Source organism: Hipposideros armiger, unplaced genomic scaffold, assembly GCF_001890085.2.
Source record: "Hipposideros armiger isolate ML-2016 unplaced genomic scaffold, ASM189008v1 scaffold_477, whole genome shotgun sequence".
In the NCBI taxonomy this organism is placed as follows: domain Eukaryota; kingdom Metazoa; phylum Chordata; class Mammalia; order Chiroptera; family Hipposideridae; genus Hipposideros; species Hipposideros armiger.
The window spans coordinates 773,460-788,237 of NW_017731827.1; the positions used below are offsets into that span (position 1 = coordinate 773,460).

The following is a 14,778-nucleotide window of genomic DNA, read 5'->3' on the forward strand; positions in this document are numbered from 1 at the left end:
CCTGCCTTGCTCAATTGTTGCCAGAGGGCTTCCTGGAAGAGGCACATTCTTGACTCCAAAGCTAGAGCATTGCATCTGGAGACTGTCACCCAACTGCACTCCTTGCAGCCAATCTCCCTTGAAGGGAGATTTGAGAGTGTACCTCTACAGCTGCCATAATCTCCAGATCATTTTCCTCCAGCCTTGCAGTACATTTGAGAAAATCTGCCTACGAGATGCTGAACTACAGCTGTCATTTATTGAACACCTATCAAGGGGCAGTTACTTCAAACCCAGTATCTCAGACACTCCTCCCAACTACATTGAGAGTTGAGAATTACTAACTCGCTTTCATAGACGGGGGGAAATGAGTCCCGGCATGGCACATTGACTTGCTCAAGACCACGATCTAGTCCACGTTTTGACACAAACTTTCTGTGTGCCCTGGGCTAGTCACAACCCTACTTTGAGTCTTGGGTTTTGTCATTTATAAAATGCTAAGCTTAGAGAAAATGACAGCAAAAGTCTGCTCCAACTCTCACTTCTAGGAGTCTAGTAAGTGGCATGTTCACTGCTGGGCAAGCCACCCCAAGGCCTATGGTCACTTCTTCCCTGCTCACACCCCCTCATGCTCATACCGACATGGCCTTCATGCTTCTCATCTGTCCATACCCCTGCTCATGCATCTCCCCAACTTGTGTTCTGACCCTGCCCAACAGATGGTCAAATCCCTGAAAAAGGCCATGGCCCCAGTCCTGAGTGATGTGACTGTGGAGTGGGTCTTCCCTGAGACCACCGAAGTCCTGATCTCACCGGTCAGCGCCAGCACCCTCTTCCCTGGAGAACGGCTGGTGGGGTATGGCATTGTGTGTGATGCCTCCTTATACATCTCCAGTTCCAGATCTGTAAGTACCTCAGAAATTCCAAGGGGTTAATGGGGGTCCAGAAATATGCCCACAAAGCCATCCTAGCTGGAAAGACTGTTCCTGGCATCTAGGAACTAATTGGATCTGGGTTTACAGTTGTGGGGTATAGTTGCCAGGCCATGGGTGTTTGGTCATCATGACACTGCTTGGGTAAATGCCACCATCTCAATATGTGGTTCTCAAAATGCCCTATAGCGGAAGAACCTGAGGAACATATTTAAAATGCAGAGCCCTGGCTCCAACCGAAGTCTACTGAATAAAAATCTCTGAGGGTACGGCCCTGGAACCTTCATTTCACATAATCTCCCCAAAGTGATTTTGATGATAATTCAGTTCAGAACAACTAAACTCAGATTTCTTTCCCCAAACACTCTAGCCAACTCATAGCTCCTTAAATGTATTTGTGTTTTATTTGTTTGCACAGATAATTGTCTTCTTTGTGGTGCCAGAAGTGGGATAAAAGGAGGAACTTCTCAAAGGGAGGTGGAATTTATGCTAAAATGTGTAGATTGCCTGAGGAGCTATTTCCCCACCCATCTGCCTTCTTTAGTGAGTCTCTGCACTCACCCTTGAAAGATAGATCATCGTGTTTTGTTTTTAAGCAGGAGTCACAAACCCAATGCCTAGAGGGATTGGACAGATATAAAATGAATGAAGTGGACTTGTAAAAAAAATAAAAGCAGCCAGTGCCATGAGGGATAGCGGTTATCAGAGTTCACAGAGAAGCAATGAAGAGCGGTGAGGGAAGTGGCAAACTGGACGGTACATGCATGTCGAAAATGGGCAGCCCCTACTCAGCTCAACAAACTGTTGCTATGCAGGAATGTGTAACCTGTGTCAAATGTGTTTCCAATCTTTCAAGAGAAGTTAGAATTTTATGTGAAATTTCCAGATTTTAGAATGTTATGAAATCTCTTAAGAACCATGATCAGTAATGATCAATGTGTTATAAAGAGTGGTGTGTTCAACTGCAGATAGGAAATGCTGAACAAAATGCTGCTTAAGTCTTTGCACAGTCTAGGCCCTTCTTGGAGGTCTGGGAGGCAGAAGATGTCAACAGACCCTACCACTAGAAGGGACCATAAATTCATTTCCTTTTCCTTACCCATGAGACTGGCAAAGTTTTCTCCTGCTACTAGTAAGGCTGTTGGGTAAAGGGTACCCTCATACATTGTTGATGTAAACATGACTTGCCCTCCTGGAAAGCAACCTAGAAATAACTAATGAAATTAGAAATACATAACTTTTCAACCCAGAAATCCCTTCTAAGGATCTAACAAATAGAAATAAAAGTGATATAATGGGGTTATGTCCAAGAGTTTATTGCAGCATTTTTTATGATGGCAAAAATATATCACTACAAAGTAAATGATTACCAATAAGGGGTGGTAGAATATTGTACAGTCAAATGTTTAAAAGAATAGTTGACATGCAGGATTTCCAAAATGTTTTAAGTGCAAAATTCATGATACATTTAATGTAAGTAATATGGCCCAGTTTTTGTAAAACAAAATATATATGTTTATATTCTAGAGAATGGATTGGAGAGAACAGATGGTTCATTCTGTTCATTTTGGTTACCTATTTGGAGACACCAGTGGCATTTAGAATTACATTTTTAGGAGCTCCAAAATGGCGGAGTAAATACTGTGCCTGTATTCTTCCATGAACACATTAAAATTATAACTGAATTATAGAACAATCAACCTGGAGCACCATCTGAAGTCTAGCAAAACACAAGTCCTATAACTAAAAATATGAACAAGCCACATCGAGACTGGTAGGAGGGGCAGAGCCGTGGAATGAGCCCCAAATCTCCCTGTGGTAGTTGAGAATCAGGACGGCTATCTTGGTCACAGAGGTTCCCCCCAGAGAAGCCAGGGACCCTAGCCCCCCACACCAGGCTCCCCAGCTTGGAGTACCAGTGCTGGGAAGAAGAGCCCCAACAACATCTGGCTTTTGAAAACAGTGGGGGTTCCAACACGTTGGGCGGACAGAAAACTGCAGGAAACTCAGACATCTTCTTAAACTGCCCGCACACAGGCTTATTCACTCACAGGCACTTACCTTGGGCTCCAGCAGAGAGAGAGTGACTCAGGGGGGCTCAGACACATACGGAGGGCAGACTGAGGTTTGTGACTTCAAGGGGAGGACTGGAGGACAGTCAGCATTTTCCTGGTGAGGAGTCCTCCTCCTGTGCAGCCAGCAGGCACCATCTTTCCTGTGTTGAGCCCGCCTCCACAGGCCACATCTGAATCTGATTGGCCTGGTGAGCTTCGCTGTTCCACCCAGCTGACTCAGCTGGGACTCCTACGCACCCAACTTGCACACCACCAGAGGCACTTTCTTTGCAAGGCACTTTCTTTCCAGCCCCTCTTGCATTGCACTCCTTCTTGGAAAACTATTAGAGTCCACAGGCCCCAGGTGGGCAGCAACTGGCCTCAGTGTGCTCTGAGACTCTTGCTGAGTCACTCCAAGCTCAGCACTGCCACCAAACCAGAGTCTACATTAACCTGGTGACCACAACTCTTCTCACTCTAGTGACTCCCTGAGACCCTGACTTACCCAACTCACAACCACACAAGGTTTTATCAGTGGTTGCACCTTAAGGGAACTGGCAGGTGAGCACAGGCCCCTGGGTGTCCTGGCTTTTTGCAGTTACCCCAGGCCTGGTACTGGTAGCAGCCATCCTCAATTCACAGTGTGTCCTCTCCCATACCCCTCCAGGTTTAGCACAGGCAGAAAACAATCACAGATTGCTTTGTAACTCCTACCATGTAGTCCCTGGCCAGTCACAGGCAGTGGCTGACCTGGGCCTGCACCAGAGCCCCTCCCAAAGGGCCCCAGAACAAACATACTTGGAGGTTGGCTTCAGACCATAACACAGCACCACCCAATTAGCCCCAGAAGTGGCACACATGAAGGATGGTCTCAACAAGCACCAGAGCCTGCTGGGGAGAATCCCATTCAGTGGGGTAAGCCTTCCACACAGCAGCCCATAAGCTGTGGACATGGCCATTCCCCATAGTCCTTAAGCCTGAGTGTCAATACCACCCACTGATATGCCAATAGCAATCAATGGAGGCAAGCAAACTACCAGAGACAGAGTTCAAAACAATGGTTATGAGGATGCTCAAGGAACATAGTGAGAACATCAACAAAGAGATTGCAAGCATAAAAAAGGACATAGAAACCATAAAAAATAACCAGTCAAAAGTGAAGAATACAATAACTGAAATGAAGAATGCACTAGAAGGAATTCCCAGCAGACTAGATGAAGCAGAGGATTGAATCAGCGATTTGGAAGACAAGGTAGCAGAAAACACCCAATCAGAAGAGAAAAAAGAAAACAGAATCCAAAAAGATGAGGATAGTTTAAGAGACCTCTGGAACAACATCAGTGTAACAACATTCTCATCATAGGGACCAGAAGGAGAAGAGAGAGAACAAGAGATTGAGGAACTGTTTGAAGAAATAATGACAGAAAACTTTCCTAACCTGGTGAAGGAAATAGACATACAAGTCCAGGAAGTGCAGAGAGTCCCAAACAGGATAAACCCAAATAGGCCCACACCTAGACACATTATAATTAGAATGACAAAGGTTAAAGACAAAGAGAGAATCCTAAAAGCAGCAAGAGAAAGGTAACTAGTAACTTATAAGGGAGCTCCCATAAGATTGTCAGCTGACTTCTCAACAGAAACTTTGCAGACCAGAAGGGGTTGGCACAAAATATTCAAAGTGATAAAAAGCAAGGAACTACAACCAAGACTACTCTACCCAGCAAGGCTATCATTTAAAATCAAAGGACAGATAAAAAGCTCCCCAGACAAGAAAGAGCTAAAGGAGTTCATCACCACCAAACCAGTATTACAAAGAATGTTAGAAGGACTTGTTTAAGTGGGAAAAAAAATCAAAATTATGGATAATAAAATGGCAAAAGCTACATATCTATCAATAATTACTTTCCATGTAAATGGATTAAATGCTCCAATCAAAAGACATAGGAGGGCTGAATGGATAATAAAACAAAACCCTTTCATATGCTGCCCACAAGAGACTCACTTCAGATTGAAAGACACACAGAGACAGAAAGTAAAGGGATACTTCATGAAAATGGAAATTAAAAACAAACAAACAAACAAACAAAAACACTGGGGTATCTATACTTATACCAGACAAACTAGACTTTAAAACAAAGGCTATAAGAAGAGATAAAGAAGGGCCCAGTAATCCCACTTCTGGGTATTTATCCAAAGAAACCCAAAACGCTACTTCAAGGGGACGTGTGCATCCTTACATGCAATCCAAACATTGCAGCATTGTTTACAATGGCCAAGATGTGGAGGCAGCCTGCATGTCTGTTGATGGAAGAATGGATAAAGAGGAGGTGGTACTTATATACAATGGAATATTGCTCAGCCAGGGAAGGGAATGGGCTCTTGCCATCTGTGGCAGCATGAATGGACCTGGAGGGTATTGTGCTGAGTGGAGTATATCAGACCAAGAAAGACAGATGCAATGTGATTTTGTTTATATGTGGAATCTAAGAAAAAAATTAACAAATAGAACAGAAGCAAGCACATAGATACAGAAAACATTTTGGTGGTTGCCAGATGAGAGGGGGTTGGAGGTGTGGGTGAAAGAAGGGGAAGGGATTAAGAAGTACAAACTGGCTGTTACAAAGTAGTTATGGAGGATGTAGGGTATAGCATAAGGGATATAGTCAATAATATTGTAATCACTATGTATGGTGTCAGATGGGTACTAGATTTGATGGGGTGATAGATGGGAGGGGGTTGGGGGGCGGAATGAAAAAGGTGAAGGAATTAAAAAGTACAAATTGGTGGTTACTGTGGATGTAAAGTAAAGCATAGAGAATATAGTCTATGATATGGTAATAACTATGTATAGTGCTAGATGGGTACTGGGCTAGTCAGGGGGATCACTTCTTAAAGTATATAAATGGCTAACCACTATGCTGTACACCTGAAGTTAATATAAAATAATATTAAATGTCAACTGTAATTGATAAATTTACAAGGGGGGAAAGGAGAATAAGAGATCCAAATGTACAGGTATAAAACAAATAAGTCATGGGGATGTAATGATACAGCATGGGAAATATAATCAATAATATTGTGATAGCATAGTACACTGTCAGGTGGTTGCTGGATTATCATGGTGATCACTTCTTTTTTATTTGTTTTTTAAGATTTGGGGGTGGGGGGTGGGGGAGGGGAACAGTGTTGGGGAATTGGGGAAGAGGACCAGCCAAGTTGTTGTTCTTCAGTCTTCGTTGTGGAGGGCGCCAGTAGCCATCTGGCTTCCCATCGGCAGCTCGTAGCCTCTAAGCTCAAGGTGCTGTGTTCAATCTTAGTTGCGGGTGGGCATAGCCACCATCCCATGTGGGAGTCGAACCAGCAGCCTTGTTGTTAAGAGCGCAGGCTCTATCCACTGAACCATCCGGGCGGCAACTCAGCTCATGGTGCTGAGTTCAGTCTTAGTTGCGGGTGGGCATAGCCCACCATCGAACAGGCAATCTTGTTGTTACACCAGCTGAGTCATCCTGCCACCTGTTGGCAGCTCAGTGACAGCTCAGCTCGGGCGCAGCATCACTGGCCCATGTGGGAATCAAACCGGCAGCCCTGTTGCTCAGAGCTTGCGCTCTTAAGCCAGCTCTTAACCAACTGAGCCACTTGGCTGGCACCATCATGGTGATCACTTCTTTAGGTATATAAATGTTGAATAACTATGGTGTACCCCTGAAACTAATATAATATTGTATATTAGCTATATTTTTAATAAAATTCTTTTTTAAAAATTAAATAAATAAAATATAAGAGTTCAGCAAAGTAATTTAGATAAAATGTAAAGAGAACAACTGAAGGAAACAGCAAATTGCCTTAAAGGGGTGTTTCCATACTGTGGTATTTAACTTTTGACCTATTCTAAATGTAAGATATCCTCCCTAAATGTGGGGACAGCATTTCCCAAAATATTTTCTGAAAATTCCATTTAAAGATCTTGAACCTTTAAATATTAAGGTTTTTCTATATTTGTTTCATATGACTGAAATATGTAAACAAATTAGTAGATATTAAGATATATAAATTCTGTTACATTAAATAGAAATTACAATCCAAAAAAGAATTACGTTTTTTTTAATTTAACAAAAAAGATAATTAAAAATATAAACAATATAAGTGATATGATGTCATTTCCATTCATGATTTCTTAAATAGTGAATGGAAGTCTGCCTAAATTCCCCAACCAAGCAAAAAGCTTTCCTATTATTCCAGCTCTTCAAAGATGGAATGTCCACCACCTCCTCGCACACTGCTTGCTGCTCTATGGATGTCCTTCCTGACATCTAGCCTCACTCCCACCCCTCTTTTCTCTCCCTCCAGGACAAGAAGAGACGCTGTAACATGCTGCACTCTCAGGAGTCCAGTAGCTCTGTCTTCTACCAGTCACAGGATGAGGGGCCCGGCCCAGGCAGTGGAGATTGTGCCAAGAACTTGGGGACACCCCTCAACCAGAGGCAGGACAAAGATGCCCAGCCATCCAAGGGAGGCTCCACTACCAATTCTGGTAAGTCTGCTGCTTTTTGGGCTTCACTCACTTCTCCAGAGGTCATGATTGCTACATTTTACTGAGCACTTACTATGTGCTAAGCGCTTTATACAAACAATCCCATTGATAATTAGCAGCTGCAGGGTGGGTACTGTTATACCTATTTTACAGATGAGTAAACTGAGACAGGGAGTTTAAGTAGCTTGGCTAAGCTCATGGAACTTGACAAAGGCAGAGTACAGATAGTCTAGACCTGTTTGCCTCCAAAGCTGCTTCACTGTATTAGCTTCCTTCCATTCAGAAGGTATCTACTGATCACTTACTAAGATTAAGCACTGAGCACAGTGTGGGAAGCAGGGATGACTCAAACATGGCACCCATTCTTCAGAAGCTCTCCATCTTGTGAGAGAGATACAATTGGCCTTAACTCAGATAGAAAGCAGAGTGATAGGGGACACAGGAGATTCTAGGCAGCAGAAACTGCCCAAGCAAAGGTATGGAGGTGTAACACCTAGAAAACACATAGGTGATTGGTTACTCAACTAGTATGTTTGCAGCACATAGCACCTTGAAAAGGGGCAGAAAGGAGTGCAGCCGGGTAGATAGATTAGGGCCAGGTTGGGCAGGGCTTTGAAGGCCAGGTGAGCTGAGGCACTTGCACATATTTCAGTAGGCCAACAGTGGAAAACTCAAGAAGTTTCCAAGCAGGAAAGGGGTACGCAAGCCCCTCTCTCTTTCCCCCTGTCCTTCTCCTCCACCCTCATGGCCCCTCTATCACCACCCCTGACCAGGCCTGGACCACTCCCAGCGACGTCGAGCATATAGCACCAACCAGATCACCAACCACAAGCCCTACCCAAGGTCTACCACGGCTAGCGACCCCACCATGGCCGCCAGGAGGTACCCACTGCGGAAAGTCAAGCTGCAGGACCTTACCAGCCAGACCAGCCTGGATGCCCCGCAGTGGCAGATTGATTTTCAGGTAGCTGAGCAGGGCGGGTTGGAGTTGGGGGAGGCCGTGGGCAGGGGTGAGCTGTGTCTGCTGCTTCAACCACAAGGATGGAGCCGGTCCACAACTTACACTGAGAAGTGAGTCACTTCCTTTTTCTGGACCTTCGTCTGCCTGATCCCCAGTGACAGCTTCCTGATAGTGATACCCATTGGTCAACGACATCACCTCTTCTCTACACACAGCATTTCCCAGTTGTCAAGAAGCATTTCCACCACTCTCTCATTTGATTTTATAGCGCCCCTGGGAAAGGAGGGAGTATGGGGGCTGGCCACCCCCACTCAGTACAGATGTGGAAACTGAGGGCCCGAGAGGTTCACACAGGGTCACACAGCTAATCAGGGGATTGCAAACCAGGATCCTCTGCCTGCAAAGCCCTTGCTTTTCCCTCCATCCCACTGTACCTTCTGCAAATTCCCCAAAGGTGTCCATTCGCCCAGCGCAGGGATCATCAGAGTTAGAGCCACAGCAAGATCAGTCACCCACTGTCCGGCTAGACCAGAGTTTCTCAGCCTCAGCACTACTGACATGATCATTTTTTGTTGTGGGACCATCCTGTGTATTGTAGAATGCTTGACAACATCCCTGGCCCTCTATCAAACGAGTGCCTGTAACAGCAGCACCTCCAGTCATGACAACTAAAAATGTCTGCAGACACTGCCAAATGTCCCCTGGGGAGGGGGACAAAATCACCAGGTTGAGAAACACTCTCCTAAACCAAATTGGTGTTTGGTATTATCTGCACACCGTATCCCATTTTCTTAAGAATGGGCTTTATGTAGCTTTGTCATGGTAAGACTGCGATCCTCATAAAAGCCCCTTTCACTCCCCCACTCCCATCCACCACCTCCATCCCTCCCTGCCACCTTGTCCCGGAGGCCTTTCTCTGTCCTCAGCCAGGGATCAACTTGATGCAGGTGGAAGACACTGACCTTGAAATCAGGCAAACTCTGCTCCTCACACATGTTACTTACCCTCTCCGAGCCCCAATTCCTTCATCTATGAAATGGGAAGGATAGCTTTTGCAGATGATTGAGCTAACAGCCATCAACCATAAATATCTATTTATTGGGAGCCAACTGTAAGTGGCTTGCAGGCATCGGCTGATGAGAGAGCAAGTGCCTGGTGCAGCACCTGGCACACAGTAGGTGTCCTTTAAATGCAGCTCTACTTGGTGAGAGCTCTGGGCAGTTTGGTTTCTCTTCTCTCCTGCTTGCTTCCGGCCCATCTTTGCTTATCTCTCCCCCACCCCCCTTTTTGGCTTCTTTCCCAGTCTGACTCTCCCCAACACGTTTGTACGAACGTACACACACGCGCTCACACACACATGTACACACTCCCTGCAGCCTCTGGCTGGCTGAAGGGCTAAATCTTATATTAATCTGTTGCCATGGGAACTGTAGCAGCTTCTGTTTCTTAGTGTGGTGGTGATGGTGGGGCAAAGGTGGGAAAATTCCAGTCTCTGATGAGGGAGGGGATTAGGGATCCCCTAGGACCCAGCAGCCCTGGCTGGGTAGCAGCTCCCACTGAGGCCATCCTAAGAGTGACCGGTCCCTTTATTCTCCAGCACCCTAGTACCATCCTAGAACCTCAGGCCCAAAGGAAACAGGAAGGAGGACCCCAGCCCCTACCCCAAGGAGCCCCCATCTAATGGGAAGGTACAGTCCCCTTCCCAATAGATATTTGATGGAGATTAAAAAAAAAAAACACCCATGGTTAACTATTGACCTAAAACTCTGAGAGGCACTTTCTCTGTGTTACACCTTGTAAGTACCTTTGCTCCTCCATCTTCTCCCCTACCAGGCAATGTATGTACTGCCAGAGGCACAAAGTTCACTTTTAATTAATTTAATATTCTTTAATTACAAAAGTAATACTCAGCGTTTGCAATAAAAACCCTCGAACAGTTCAGTTGGGTATAAAGTGAAAAGTACCCCTTCCCAGTGCCCAGACCCACTTGGTTTTGAGAAGTACAAGAAATGCTTGCTACACACACATATGCACACACATATACATTTTAAATAATCACACATACAAACTTTTCTCCAATTTACTTTTCTAATGTCTTCTTAATTCACTTTTTTATATGCGGTAAAATTACTCTTTTTGGTCTACAATTCTATCAGTTTTGACAAATGTATATTTGTCATACATCTAACTATTGGGTTGTCGGAGAAGTCATGACGCATTTTTGCAGCGAAAAACAGAAAAAAATACATCATGACTTTTCCAACAACCCAATATATAGTCATGTACCTATTTCCACAATCGAAATATCGAACAGTTGCAATTTACTTTTTTAAGATAAGTTTTATCTTGGACATCTTCCCAAATTAATATAAAAAAACCTGCCTCTTTCATTGCAGGGTGGTGTGGTGTTTTATCTCATGGATGTATCATAACTTATTTGTCAACCCTTATTGAAGGTCATTTAGATAGTTTCCAGATTTTCACAAAATCTTGTTGTTTACAAACAACACTGCAACAAATATACAGCACATGTACACAGATATTTGCATCCTTGTGTGTTACCACAGAATTCAATTCCTCAAAGTGGAATCGCTGGGTCAGAGGAGTTTTTGCCTGTTTAATGTTGATAGATAGCACATTGCTACATTGTTCTCCCACCGACAGTCCGTGAAAGACCCTGTCTCCCAATTGACCACTCTGGGTGTCATCAAATGTTTAAATATTTGCCAATCTGTAAGATGGAAAAAAAGAATTGTAATTTATTTTAATTTAGAGCCATGCTCACGAGGCTGAACATTTTTTTTTCATGGGTTTATTGGATACTTTTTCTGTAAACTGCCTGTAAATGCCCTTGACCCATTATTTTATTAAGTTTATTTCCCCCCACCAGTGACTTATAAGAGCATTTTCTTGAAAACAATCTTTGTCGTGCATGTGCAAATGTATTTCCCAGTGTATCTCTTGCCTTTTGATGTTTTCTGTACCAGCACAAAAAAAGACAGATTAAACCCACAAAACAGAACAAAAAGCCCAGAAATAAAACCAAGTGTGCATGAGAGCTTTGTCAGCACAGAGGTGGGGAATTGATAAACCCTAGAGACTCAATAAATGAACCGTATTCAGTAAATGGTGCTGGGATTTGTACTATTTGGAAAATCGTGGAAAGGGCTGGTTTCTATTTCCTTATACCAAAATAGATTTCATGTAAATCAAAGATTTAAACAAACAAAAATAAAAATTCTAGAGGGATTTTTTTTGAGTGGGAAAGACCTTTTAAGTATGACATACAGTATGAGAAAGACGTAAGGAAAAGGTTAATTTTAAACACACACACAAAAAGTTTTAAATTTATGGCAAAAATTGTGAGCTCAAGATATTATCCATGGTATGTGATTTTCCATAGTTTTCCATGGTTTTCCATGGTTTGGACTTTATCCATGGTTTGGGATTATTTGTGTTGATGTTTCTCATGGGTAGTGAGACTAGGTTATTTGTCCTTGGGTACCGTAGGGGCAGTCCCCCAGGAGAAGCTGGGGTGCCTAGGGAAAGAGCTATGACTGGGGTGGAGGGAAGGGGCCACACACCAGGAGTACAGCCTCCTCGTCTTCCTCTTGCACTCCTAGCCCTTCCTGAGCAGGGGCCCGGACCTGAGCCAGGGCCCCAGACTCCGGGGCCCAGGGGCCCGCAGGCCTTCTCTGCTGCCCCAAGGGTGCCAGCGCTTCCTGCCCTACAGCCAGGAGACCCAGGTCTGGAGCCCCATGAGAGAGCTGGATCTTGGGTCCAGCCTGAAGCCTGCCTCAGACTCCCGCAGCCCTGGGGACCTGGGTAAGTGCCCGCAAGTTCTGAGACCTGACTGGGGACTGGGAGGACTCCTTGGCTGTGGCCTGATTGTCAGTGACAGGCCTAGAGGGCAGATGCCTTTGTCTGTGCTCTTTGCGGGGAGTGGGGGGTGGAGTCTGCTGTGGCCCCCTCTCTCCACGAGCACCTCACCAACCCCAGTACTGTACTGTTTCCCAATCAACCTGGCCCTTGGGCTGCCTGTGTCCCCCCCCCCCAGATGTCCCCCCTGTGACTGCATTCACCCATGCATCTCAGCTAACCACCTCAGGTGCGGGCTTCCTGAGGGGTGGGTCTGTCTCACTCTTAGGGACAAGCCCAGGCCTCCCCAGCTGTTCTAGGAAAGGAGCTGTGTGTTCCCTGGGGGTGGGTGTTGGGGTACTGTACTGTTCTTGCTTAGGGGTATGTGTGCCCTGGAAAGGGATGACGTTCCCTAGGGGCTGGTCCTCCGTCCCTCCTCAGAGCACCAGCCCTCTTGTTCCTCCGCCCGCAGAGCCGTCCCATCACCCCTCGGCCTTCGAGAGCCAAACGTCTTCAGACTGGGAGACCCTGGCCGAGTCCGAGGAGCAGGCCAGTCCTGGCAGGCCCGCCACCCCAGACACCGTGCTGGGCAAGGCCGTGGTCAAGGGTCTGCGCGACAGCCAACGTCTGCAATGGGAGGTGAGCTTTGAGCTGGGCCCCCCCGGCCCTGAGCGGAGCGGCGGGCGCGACGCCGACCTGTGGAGCGAGACCTTCCACCACCTGGCTGCCCGCGCCATTATCCGAGACTTCGAGCAGCTGGCGGAGCGCGAGGGGGAAATCGAGCAAGGTAGAGTGTGGAGGGAGGGGGGCGCTGTGCCCTTCTCCCCGGCCTCGGGGCCCCGCCCCTTCCTCACAGCCCCGCCCAATGCCCACCCCACTACCCCCACGGCTAGGATCTGCCCTCCTCCTCCCGCTCCAGCCCCTTCCTTCTCTCCACAGCCCCGGCACCGCCCAATGCTCCGCCTCCCCAATGCATCGCTGCCTCCAGTCCAGGTGCCTCCCCTCACCCCCAGCACACCGCTCCTCCAGCGCGCGCGCGCCCGCGCACACACAGACACACACTCACCCCCCCACACACCCCCACACCCCGGGTTCCAGCTTCCAGGCGCCCCTCTCCGCCCCCAGCACTGGTGTGTGTGTGTGTGTACACACACACACACACACACACACACACACACACACACACATATATATATATATGTATGTGTATATATGATATTCACTGGATGTGTATATATGATATTCACTGGATTATTATGAACAAACTGAAAATGTCTTTAAGTAAGCCATTACATATATTAAATCTTGAAGTTTTGACATATATATCATACCATATTTATTTAATGTTTGACCATTTATACATGAACATTCTCCCTAGTAAGAAATACCTTTGATAAATGAATAGCTCAGTATGGCTATAGAGTTCCTAACCATGAATGCTAAAAATGAATTGTACTGTTCATTTTTGAGACTTTGCTTGATTCGTGCTGACAAATACTCCATATTACTACTGTTAGACATGGGCATCTATCTGCAGAATCATTTTTAAAGTGTGCTCAGTAGTGGTATTTCCATGTGTGATTTTTGCCTTTAAGAGACACAGGTTGAGAAATGCCATGTGTTGAGTCCTTTTTCTGGGCCAGATCTCGTGCTGCGTTCTTCAGCTGCCACCTGTGGTCTTCAGCAAGGAGACTGCTGCTATCTTCCCTCTCACAGATTCTCTCACACTGCAAGATGATGGTGGCATCTGAGAATAGCTGAATGATATTTACCCAGCATCCTTAAAAATAATTCAACTTTAGTCCCAGTCACAAATGCTCACAGAGAAAACACTTGGTTTAAACTTTCAAAATGAATAGCATTTTAGTCATCTAAAAATCATCTGTCACTGTTAATTACCTTGGTATATGTTATACTTTATTGTGTATTTTAAAATATAATCTTTGCTAACTAGATCTTTTGAATTTACTTCTAATTTATATTAGAAGTATCTGAGTTGAAAACAGTGTCTTTCTTTATCCTTTACAAGTGACCTTTACTTTTTAAATTGTTGACTTTAAAGAACGATACTGAGTTTAAAACCAAATGAGAGACAAATCAGGAGACAGACAGATGAACTATTCACATATATGCAGCTTTATATTTACATACATATAACTTCATTACTTATTGCATAATACCAATGCAGTTGCTACTGGAGACTGCAGCTTAGGGCTGTGCCACAAAGCACTCGCTAAATTCAACCCTGAAATGGCTATCTTTACCTCCCAGTCATTGGCAGAAATGGACAGGTGCAAGCCACACCCAGAGCCGATGAGAGTTCCTGTCCTCATGAGGCAGGCATGTCTCAAAAGGAGAGGAAGGAGAGAAAGTAACCGAGTTAGGAATTCTCGTTTTCTTTGCCCCTAAGTTGGTGGTCCTTAGAAACAAGAAGAATATAAGATAAGTGTTTCCCTAATT

General features: G+C 45.3%; 1 protein-coding gene across 1 annotated transcript in view; it reads left to right on the plus strand.

Moving 5' to 3' along the window:
• Positions 1-14,778, plus strand: part of VWA5B1 (von Willebrand factor A domain containing 5B1) — a 64,671-nt gene that overhangs the window by 39,221 nt on the left and 10,672 nt on the right. The window contains exons 13-17 of the mRNA XM_019666650.1: positions 699-884; positions 7,316-7,499; positions 8,273-8,463; positions 12,084-12,285; positions 12,791-13,105. Coding sequence (XP_019522195.1) covers positions 699-884; positions 7,316-7,499; positions 8,273-8,463; positions 12,084-12,285; positions 12,791-13,105 — 1,078 coding nt within the window. The remainder of the gene's footprint in view (positions 1-698; positions 885-7,315; positions 7,500-8,272; positions 8,464-12,083; positions 12,286-12,790; positions 13,106-14,778) is intronic.